At 35.0% G+C, this 11226-nt stretch overlaps 1 protein-coding gene across 1 annotated transcript; it reads right to left on the bottom strand.

Moving 5' to 3' along the window:
• Window positions 1-13: 13 nt before the first annotated feature.
• On the bottom strand, window positions 14-10160 carry pknox1.1 (pbx/knotted 1 homeobox 1.1). The gene is made up of 11 exons (XM_051119754.1): window positions 9981-10160; window positions 8684-8795; window positions 6918-7048; window positions 6535-6706; window positions 6281-6451; window positions 6080-6194; window positions 5668-5765; window positions 5445-5573; window positions 5285-5361; window positions 1437-1600; window positions 14-1323 (listed from the first exon to the last, which is right to left on the bottom strand). The coding sequence occupies exons 2-11, from the start codon at window positions 8735-8737 to the stop codon at window positions 1133-1135; spliced, it is 1302 nt and encodes a 433-aa protein (XP_050975711.1). The 5' UTR covers window positions 8738-8795; window positions 9981-10160; the 3' UTR covers window positions 14-1132.
• Between the last annotated feature and the right edge of the window lie 1066 nt (window positions 10161-11226).

The raw sequence follows: 11226 nt of genomic DNA, 5'->3' as shown, positions 1-11226 counted from the left end.
TTCACTGTTGCAAAACTTTGTAAAGGCTTTAATATGTTATACTATTGTAGTGTTTACAGTCCTTAAATAATTGTTAAAAAACAGCACACAATTAACAACATTTATTGTAACATGGTGTGGCAAAATACTCAGACTTGACCTTTATTTGACTTTAATATGGACATTTTATGCCATAAACCATCAACTCGTGATTGTTAAGGGAAGCTTTGTACATGTTAGATCAAACTACATCAGCCTATATAGTAAAAACAAAACGGTCCCTCTGAAACGAAGGAACATCTTCAGCATAAGGATGAAGATTACTGGAAGAGACTTTGATTCAACTCGTATTACTAAATTTAATCAACGTATCAGGCTTTCTGTGCTTATCAGCGGTATAGTTTTACAAAAGAATACGTAAGGCATTTTGTAAGTGAGTGTTAAAACCAATTTACATATTTAAAATGGTTTATAATCCAACATCTTTTGTGTTTTTTCTAAAAAACTTTTAAGTCATCCCCTGAAAACAGGGCAGATAGTATAGTATCTGTACATAAATATTCCCTATAAAACACAAACTAAAAAACCAAACGAAAAAAAGAAAGAAAAAAGACACTTTTTACAACGTTCATATATAAAAATAATAATCTCTTTTCTCGAACTCCGTCTTGGAGCCTCTCTACAAGCGTGAGCATACTGAAGAAAACATGAACATGCAGTGTGAAGAAAACCAGCACGACGACAAACTCTTAAAATCTTGGCATTCAAACGAGTTAATATAGAAAACAAATTCATTACAAACATTCACTAAAGAAGCTTAAAAACTTTCCTCTGCGTTTCACTGTTGCAACCTTCTTGAAGTGTCTCGATATAAAAGTGCACGCACCTGCAGATCTACGCAATAAAAACAGGCGCTGAAATGCGACGACTCGCACGCTGCACCGTTCAGTAACGTTGTGCTCTCTGTAAACTGTTTGTGTGTGTTTGTGTAACATATAGGCCAACATACAGTACTCTTAATTTTTTTTGTAGTGCACAAATATCAGCTTTGCTGAAAGTCTACGAGGGGACTGGATCTCTTGCCACAAATATCATGTGCAAGTTTTCCAATGTAAATGTAAGCATGCAGTGTGTGACCTGCCATCCATGTGTCTTAGTCGCTAACATCTAAACCCAGCCCGGTCATGTTAGCAGATGACAAATCTGCGTCGTCTTCATTGCCGCTTTCCTCCGATTCGTCCTCGCTGTGATTTCCCATCATGACCTGCTGCATGGCGAGGGTTGCTCCATCTGATGAAAGCGCCTGGAAGCCATCGACGTTCATCCCCACTGTAACCATGCTACCTGCACACAATCATAATACATATTTCACTATCAAAATTTAGCAGAAGAAAAATCTGTAACATAAAAGCAAACAAAACAGAGAATTGGAAGAACACGTTATTTTGAGGCAGTACCATCTGGCATTGTGAGCTGCTGCTGGGTTCCAGATGAGGCAATGGAGTCAGACCAGAAGCGGTGAAGCGGGCGGCTCTGAGCGGTCTTTTTCTTGGTTTTAGACATCTCTGTAGAGTTGGCATCCAGCATTGGCTGCAAGATCCGTCTTCGAGCATTAATAAACCTGCAGGACAGACCCAGTCAATATTTTGCATCACAGAATTAAAAAGACACTGTTATATAACAACAAAACATGGAGAACGACAATATTTGCAATGGCAACAAAGCCTTCGCCAAATTGTGGACATTCCAGAATGAATTCTTTAACCCCAGGTATTAAAGGAGAAGTCCACTTCCAAAACAAAGATTCACATATAATATACTCACCCCCTTGTCATCCAAGATGTTCATGTCTTTCTTTCTTCAGTCATAAAGAAATTATGCTTTTTGAGGAAAACATTTCTGCATTTTTCTCCATATAATGGACTGATATGGTGCCCCGATTTTGAACTTTTAAAATGCAGTTTAAATACAGCTTCAAATGATCCCAAATGCGGTTGTAAATGATCTCAGCCGAGGAAGAACCGTTATCTAGCGAAACGATCAGTAATTTTCATTAAAAAAAAAAAAATACAATTTAAATACTTTTTAATCCCAAACGCTCGTCTTGTCTTTCTCTCCCTGAACTCTGTGTATTCTGGTTCAAGACAGTTAGGGTATGTTGAAAAACTGACCGTATTTTCTCCCTCAACTTCAAAAATCATTTCAAAATCATCCTACATCACTGCAGAAGTACCGACACAGCCTTTGCAACGAGAACATGCAAAGAAGATCAAATACCCTCAACAAAAAATGTAAAACAGCGATACAGGATGATTTCGAAGTTGAGGGAGAACATGAGATGGGAGTTTTTCAACATACCCTAACTGTCATGAACCGGAACAAAAACAGTCCAAGCAGAGTAAGACAAGACGAGGGTTTGACATTAAAAAGTATATAAACTGTATCTTTTAAAATGAAAATAACCAATCGTTTCACTAGAAAAGACCCTTCTTCCTCCCCTGGGATCGTTTACAACCGCATTTGGGATCATTTGAAGCCGCATTTAAACTGCCTTTCGGAAGTTCAAAATTGGGGCAACATATCAGTCCATTATATGAAGAAAAATGCTGAAATGTTTTCCTCAAAAAACAATTTCTTTACGACTGAAGAAAGAAAGACATGAACATCTTGGATGACAAGGGGGTGAGTAAATTACTTGTAAATTGTTGTTCTGGAAGTGGACTTCTTTAAAACACACAACTCAGAATACACAACTCGGAAAATAAAATACTGATATGATGCCACACTGTGCGGCTTTTGGTTGTAATTTTCAATCGAAGGGCAACAAGAAAAGTGATGTAAGTCTCGCCGCTTTCCTATTGATAAGAAGAGGGGAAAAAAGAATGGATGCCTGTGGAAAAATAAAACTTCCCAAAGACCCACGTCTTTGTTCTCTACACTTTAGCCCTGATGCCTTTGAGGCTTTTAGTAGAGCACAGCTACTGAAAGAGTTTCTCAGTGCTGACTTTACTCTATATCCAGGGGCGTTTAGACTCCTTGTGGGGAAAAAAAAAAAAAGAACAAAAAAAAAAAAAAAAACAATGGTACAGCATTTGGTTTAAGCCTACGCTTATATATACCACCACCTGTATGCTCTTTCAGTAGCTGTGGTCATCGTTTTATTTATTTTGAGTTGTGTTGCAGTAAAAACAGCAACATGTAACAGCAGTAGCTCACAGAGTGCAACGACAGACGAGGATGACAGACAAGTTGTGATGGAAAGGAATGTGTAAATTTGAAACACTGCGAAAGCACATCTGTAGTGAATTATAATGAATGATTTTGCAAGTTTTATTTGTTTTAATATTTTGTTTAAAGTAATACATAAAGGCACAACGTTTGTAAAGATTTTACATTGAATACATCAGGGGTGTTAAAATATAATTAGACTAGGAACTTTAAAACAGGACTGTCACATTATTTTAGTAATTGAGTAATCAGCAGATTTTTTTTTTTTGACAACTGATTAAAAAAAAAAAAAGTGACTGAAGTAAACTAGTGTTAATTTTGACAGCAAGTTTGCTTTAGTCATGGTCTTTTGACTAAAATGCCATTTAGTTTTACTCATATTTTAGCCCTCTGTATTGTTTTAGTTTTACAGTAGATTTAGTCGGCTAAAATCTAATGGGTTTAGTTATAGTGTAATGCATTTAAGCATTAAGGTTTTATCATGATAGAACTATCAGATTTAACTGCTGTGACACACAACACGCCTTTACATTAAAATTAAATGAAACCACTTCTCATAAAGAAACAAGAACATGGTTGTCTTTTCAATGAAATACCAATGGTTATATAGGCTAATTATGCATTCCTTATAACAACTTATTTACCACATTCTTCATTCTTTCAAGCAGACATATTAATTTATATAAATAAATTTTGATTAATCTTTATTAGGGCTACTAAAGTGATTCAGTCAAGAGCAGTGACTGATTTTCTGTCTTTCTTTTGTTGATAAACAATGCCACGGGCAATAGCAACTAAATTCGTTCTGAATGAGTCTCTTCCCAAATTGTCCCTCCTTAACATTTGTCCAATTTTTATTTGCTGACAAAAATGTCAATAGGTTGTTTTTGTCATTCAAAATGAGTTTTATTTTGTTTTCGTCAGTGAAAAAAAAAAAAAAAAAAAAAAATATATATATATATACATATATATATATGACGAAAATTATTACTGAAGTGAACAATAACATACAGTAGAAAGATTTGCGTTGTAGATGCTTATTTTTTCCAAAAAAAATATTTTAAAAGGACTTAAAATTCTTATGTGCACAAATAAAACAATGTGTCAATTATTATCAAAAAAAGAAGTTTTTGATTAATCAATATGGTTACAATTTTAAGGATTATGTGAACAACTTCTTCAATGAATAGTTCAGCCAAAAATGAAATTGTCATCATCATTTACTTACCCCCTTATTTCTTATTTTGAACACAAAAGAAGATATTTTGAAGAATTTTGAGGAACCAAACAGTTGTTGGTCCCCACTGACTTCCATAGCAGGGAAATAAATACTATGGAGGTCAACAGGGACCATCAACTGTTTGATTACCAGCATTTTTCAAAATATCTTCTTTTATGTTCAACACAAGAAAGAAACTCTTACAGGTTTGGAACCACATGAGGGTGAGCAAAAGAAGACAAATTTTTTAGTTTGGGGGTAAACTATCCCTTTAACCTTAAACTGTTGTTGATCCTGTGTGGATAAAGTGAGAACTATGATTGGATAACTACTTTTGCGAATGAGTCAGTTCCGGAGAATTTAAGCTAAAGTGATGAAAACGATTAAGTAAATAAAGGTGGCACAAATAGAAGACTGTTCTAATGTTACGTGATCTTACCCAAGCATTCCAAAATGTGAATATTAATATAACAACATAACCAACTTAAAATGAATGAAGTTATCAACATAACTTAGCCTACATACAAAATGGTAAGCAAACGCTGCTTTGTTTGTGTGTCATATATCTGCGTTTATCTTGTATATCTTCGGTTTCTCCTTTTGAATGATGAATGTATACTATTAAAAGCTACCGATATAGACAGCTGAATCTTCTTGCGCAGAACGCACATGTTAGTTTGCAGTCGGCTGCAGTCTATGTGGTGTGTTCAAGCACAGCTTTTTGTCCAGATGCTGCGACAACACCGTTGGCTTTTGTCACCGCTAATTCTTTGAAGTCGGCTTGGTGTGTCCCAGCCTTAAGACAGCCGGCTAGTTATTGGAAATGGAGGCAATGTCTACTTTGTGTGACTGACTTACCAATTGTTGACTTGGAGTAAAGTCAGGTTTGTTTGAGTTGCAATTTGTTTTTTCTCCTCCTCAGTGGGATAGGGGTGCTAAACGAAAAGAGGGTAAACAGTGGAGTTTAAGAATTTATATCAGGTAAAACAAAACTTTAAATGTTTGTTTGCCAACTGACCGCAATGTGCTGGAAGAGCCAGGAGCGCATGACATTGGTAGCCTGTTTAGGGAGAACACCACGCTTGTTTTTAGGTGAGCTGTCGTCGCCCCCGAAGAAACTCAAGTCCTGATTGAGCTGAAGCTGGAGCTAAAGGAAGTGCAAGGAGTCACTGATTAGTGAATCTGCTTGCGGTCTGTGTGTAAATATGTTTGTTTTTGCTCTGCTGGAGTGTCATGCAAACCTGTGAGTTCTGGATGTGTATTGTTCCAGGTGAAATGGCCTGTGTCACCACTTGTCCTTGTGGTGTGACTACTGTCACTGGCTGATATACGGTATTACCTGCACAAAATAATTTTATCATTATTATTAAAGGAACCATTACTTCAACACAACAGCTACTGATGCCAATTAGATTCAAATTGTGCATGTAGTAAGCAAACAAAAAAAAAAACCTCTAACAATCTAATTAAAAATAATCTCAGGTTTTCTAAGGATAATAAATGTAAATATAATTTTCGTGTAGAAGCATTGTTCATTCTCACCTTAAAACATTAAAGTATCACATTCCGTCAGGTGGTTGCATACAAACCATTTGAAAAGTTAAAATATGCCATATACGCTCCCAATGTAACTAATAACACATGAACATATACCTGCAACCATTTGTGATGGATTGACTGTTGTCACTGTAACATTGCCTTGCTGAAGACCTTGTGAGGGCACCATGACACCCTGGGGGCTGAGGGCACTTGAGAAAGGGTTGGACAACTGCAAAAGAACAAATAAATTAAACAATACATCACTGTACTCGCTGTGAGCGTTATTGCCTAAAATAAAAGGAAAACGGCATGTACTTGATCATGGCCTGGAGAGTATGGGCTGCCTGGCTCTCCACTCAGTAGTGTCTCACTGTTCATCTTGGTCTTGAGGCAGGAAATGTAACGGCTGCAGAAGTCCTTGCACAGGTCACTAACTTTCTCTAGCTCTAACAGATGAATCCTCAGCACCTGAATGGCCTTGACCATCTGATAGAAAGCAAACAGTCATGACGCTTGTTAAAATCAAAGCTATATACAATAATATTAGCTATTTTGACATTATCTCATACCAAGTTGTCGAGGTCTGGGTCTTCGCTAAAGAAGGCTTTGCCCTCTTTCTCCTGACTGCGTACAAAGTTTTCTATGTCAACATCAAAACTGGCAGACGTTACGCAGTCAGAGCCCTGAGTCGACTGCTCACACTTCTCAAACAGCAGAGCCAAGAGAGGGAAGAGGGGGTGTCTGTGGAGGAGAACAACACATTTGCTCAATGTTGAAAATGGTTATGCTACATAAATCTAAAATTCAAAAGAATATAATTTATTTGAATTCAAAAACTTTTGTAACATTACATCTTCAATGTCACTTTTAATCAGCTGAATGCATCTTAACTGAATAAAAGTATTAATTTATTTAAAAAAAAAAAAAAAAAAACATTCAGTACTCATGTTACCTATATATACAGGCTTTGTAGACATCCAATTGTGTTTGTGGTTCAGTGGATACAGGGCTGCTGGAGCTTCCTGTGTTTCCATTGGCAAAGCCCTTTTCAAGGTCACTCTCTGACTGCTCCATGACCTGCATCTAATCCAGGAGAAAACAGCCAAAGAGAGGTTACATTTCATAGTTCTAACAATTTGCTTGGCAGTGGTATTTTAGCATTTGTAGCTCTGTGACTTAGCACTTTTCAATGTACATGTTAACAGTTAAAATTGTACTCAAAGACATATAAACAGCAATGAAATGTTCAAAAAAATCTTTTAAATATTTAAGTATTGATCGTCAACCTCAATAAATCAAAAAATAAAATAAATTTCTCTTAATTTTATACAAAATTTGCCATTTTTGTACAGTATAAAACTCTGATTTAAGTGACTTATTATCTAGCAAAAAAAAAGTCAAACAAAATTTTACAATAGTCCTCTAAATTTTTCTTAATTTCATATGAGATTTGTGATTTTTGTAGTTTCAAGTCCTGATTTGAGTGACCGTTATCTAGAAAAAAAGAATAAAAATACAGATCAAAGGATGTCAAATTAAACTTCATAATAGTTCTTTCAATTTTTTAAATTAAATACAATATTTGCAATATTGTTGTACAGTTTAAAGCCGATTTAAGTGACCTATCTAGCAAAAACGAAAAATACAAAACAAAATGAAGTCAAACTAAATTTTATAATTATTTAAACTTCTCTTAATGTTATATAGTATTCACAATTTTTGTACAGTTTAAATCCCTGATTTAAGTGATTCTTATCTAGCAAAAAAGAATAAACGTACAAATCTAAGGAAGTGAAACTAAATTTTATAATAGTTCTTTAAAATCTGTTAACTCTGAGTTTTTTTTTTTTTTTTTTGTAGTTTAAAACCCTGATTTAAGTTACCATTATTATCTAGCAAAAAAAGGAATTCAAACTAAATGTATTATAGTTCTTTAAACTTCTCTTGATTTTATATGAATTTTGCAGTTTTGTACAGTTTAAAACCCTGATTTAAGTGATTATTTAGCAAAAACTAATAAAAATGCAAAAGGTTTTTTAAATTTCTATCAATTTTATATAAGCTTTTTTTTTTAGGTTTAAAACCCTGATTTAAGTCAAAAATAAAAAATACAAATCAAAAGGAAGTCAAACTAAATTGTGTCATAAATTTATGTTATGAATTTCTCAATTTTATATGAAATTTGCAACTTCTGTAATTTTTAAAACCCTGATTAAGTGATTGTTATTATGTAGCAAAAAATAAAAATACAAATCAAAGGACAAACTAAATTTTATTATAGTCCTTTAAATCTCTCAATTTTATACAAGATTTGCAGTTTTTGTAGTTTCACACCCTGATTTAAGTGATTGATATTATCTAGCATGAGATTTTATGAGATCTATGCAGCTTTTATACTATTTAAACCCTGGTTTGTTATTTTTTAGCAACAATTAATTAATTCAAATCCAAATAATGATGTCCAACCAAAAAAAAAAAAAAATTATAATAGTCCTTTAAATTTCTAATTTCTAATCTAACTTAATATGAGGTTTGACATATTTTCTTTGAGGTTTTGACATACTTTTTTCTTTCTTTCTTTTTTGTAAAAACGGGTTGGATGGTTGAACTTGATAAACCCTGTTGAGAAGCAACGGGACACAAAAGTTGGCGGTTTTCATGCAAAGCGCCAAATAAAAATAAAATCTTTTGTTTGAAATGTTAACATATCACGCCTACCTGCTGGTCTCCCTCTTGATATTTGTCTATGGAAACAGACTGGGCAGCCATCATATTCAAAGTGGCCACTGCCAACACTGGGGCATTATATGGGCACGCAGCAGGAAACAACCTAAAAGTAACCACATGTGCAACCTTTTTTAAAAAAGACTGTGTAAACCACTTTTGATTTTAACCAAACCAACATAAACATACAGATTTATTTACTATTATAAAGTACTTAATATATGCAGCTAATCAAAAGGGAAATGTATGGAGTAAACTTGCAAAGGAAAGCCTGAATGTATTGACATGTAAATCCAAAGTATGTACTGTAGAGGGCCATTTCCATGCTTTGCTTTACAACAGACATTCACACACCCACTAACACATCTGCTGTGGCGGGTGCGAATATTTTAATGTTTATCTCACGTCTTGCGACATTGTTTCCAATGACTTCCTTTCAATATAACGTTACACACATGCTATATTGCACAATAACAAAGCAAAACCACGCTCACTTCACATTCTGCCAAAGATGTTTAAGCCCATCTCAAACAGAATGCATTTGATAATTTAGTGTACAAATACAAGTTAATTTAGCTAAAGCCTTGTTGGTGTAAAAAACGAAACTAGGACGCATTACAGTCCGTCGGTGGCTCTATCTGTTCATATCCGTTTAGCCATCCAACTCTGAGGAGCAAAAAAACACTCGTCGCTCGAGCCTAAATGTTCACGTTATTTGGACTGAGAGGTAAATGTAGCAGCGGGTGCTAACGCAGGAAACGCCATGTTTCTCTGTAACAAACGAGCAGAGCTGTTAGCTAGTGCATTATTAGCCCGCTAGCAACCACAGGGAGCGAGTCGCTACAGGGCAGCACACGGCGCCAAACCGCAGCACCGTCTAATCCTCCACACGAGCCCTGTCTTCGATGTTAATGCTATTTAAATGCCGTTAACGTGCAGTTTTAATTACTGTTATTTAAAAACCAACTATTTAGCCCGGAGAGCGTCGTCTAGCGCTGCTCTGGCCTGACTGAGAGCGGGGAGAGCGGGGGACAGAGAGCGGCTAAACCCGGGCCTTCACTCAGCGCTCGTCCTTGCTAGAATGAAACCTCCTGTCCCTTAAAAAGCCGACATATTTTTTTTTCTCCTTCTAGAGATTTTAAGGACAAGATTGGCTCGACTGTCCCATGCAAGTCCCGTGAGCCCCTAACAGCGTGTGCTCTCTTTCGCTCAGCCCCGGGCATTTTTGTGTGTTGCGCGGATTGTTTGATTGATAGGGAACGGAAAAAGACGAGTTTGAGTGACAGCTTACCTGGGTGCCAATCTTCGTCACACTGACAAGCGGCTGCAGCAATCGGGATCCGCATTTGTCGCGCTACGTCATCACGCAAGGGGACGCAGGGCATTGAGCTCATGAATATTTACGCAGAGGGAGGAGAAGTGACGTGAGACAAGGCTGAGTTCTCGCCCTCAGCGAATAATTTAAACACTCCCCGTTATGGGAGTACCAGGACAATTCGTTTTAAAATATGTGGCATTTAAGTGCAATTTAGTTGTTTGATGTTCTGTCCAAAAATGTTTTTTTCCTCTTTGTCTAACAATTTGTATTAATGAGTTCATTAAAAAGATTTTGTAGTATGAAAATAATTATACATAAATAAAGTACATTATATAAAAGTACGTAAATGCCTTTTAGTTTCTATGGAAGCTTGTTTCCACACTAAATAAATAAATGGTCATTATTACTTTTCATCTCACAATTCAGACTTTTCCCTTGCAGTTTGTAGAAAAAGTAATAATTGTGAGATACACTACCAGTCAAAAGTTTTTGAACAGTAAGATTTGTAAAGTGTCTTTTTTTTTTTAAATCTCCTCTGCTCAACAAGCCTGCATTTATTTGATCCAAAACACAACAAAAGCAGTAATATTTTAAAATCTAATTTATTCCTGCGTTCAAAGCTAAATTTTCAGCATCATTATTCCAGTCTTCAATGTCTCATGACCCTTCAGAAATCATTCTGATATGTTGATTTGTTGTTCAAGAAACATGTATTATTATTATTATCAATATTTAAATCAGTTGAGTGCATTTTATTTTAGGATTCTTTGAACAGATGAACAGAAAGATCCAAAGGTCTGCATTTATCTGAAATAAAAAGCTTTTGTAACCTTATAAACTATACCATGGAGTCAGTATAATTTTTATTTTTTGGAAAGAAATTATTGAAATACCTTTTTTTTACCAAGAATGATTTAAATTGCTCAAAAGTGATGACAAAGACATTTGTAATGCTACAAAAGATTTCTATTTCAGATAAATGCTGTTCTTCTTAACTTTCTATTTGTCAAAGAAACCTGAAAAAAAAATTATACTAAGTTGTTTTCAACATAATAATGTTTTTTTTTTTGTTGTTGTTGTTTTTTTGAGCAGAAAAATTATTATAAAATATTATAATGATTACTAAAGGGTCAAGTGACTGGAGTAATGATGCTAAAAATTCAGCTTGGAAATCACAGGAATAAATTACATTTTAAAATATATTTAAATAGAAAAAAAG

The sequence above is a fragment of the Labeo rohita genome, chromosome 9 (assembly GCF_022985175.1).
Source record: "Labeo rohita strain BAU-BD-2019 chromosome 9, IGBB_LRoh.1.0, whole genome shotgun sequence".
NCBI classification, from domain to species: domain Eukaryota; kingdom Metazoa; phylum Chordata; class Actinopteri; order Cypriniformes; family Cyprinidae; genus Labeo; species Labeo rohita.
This window is presented reverse-complemented; position numbering and strand designations above follow the sequence as displayed.

Bases quoted from the DNA above. Each gene is read 5' to 3' on its own strand.
- pknox1.1 (XM_051119754.1), bottom strand. From the start codon at position 8,737: ATGATGGCTGCCCAGTCTGTTTCCATAGACAAATATCAAGAGGGAGAC. The intron at 7,049-8,683 runs GTAGGCGTGATA...CTCCTGGATTAG, and splicing joins ATCAAGAGGGAGACCAGCAG to ATGCAGGTCATGGAGCAGTC. The intron at 6,707-6,917 runs GTAACATGAGTA...TCTCCTCCACAG, and splicing joins TACAAAGCCTGTATATATAG to ACACCCCCTCTTCCCTCTCT.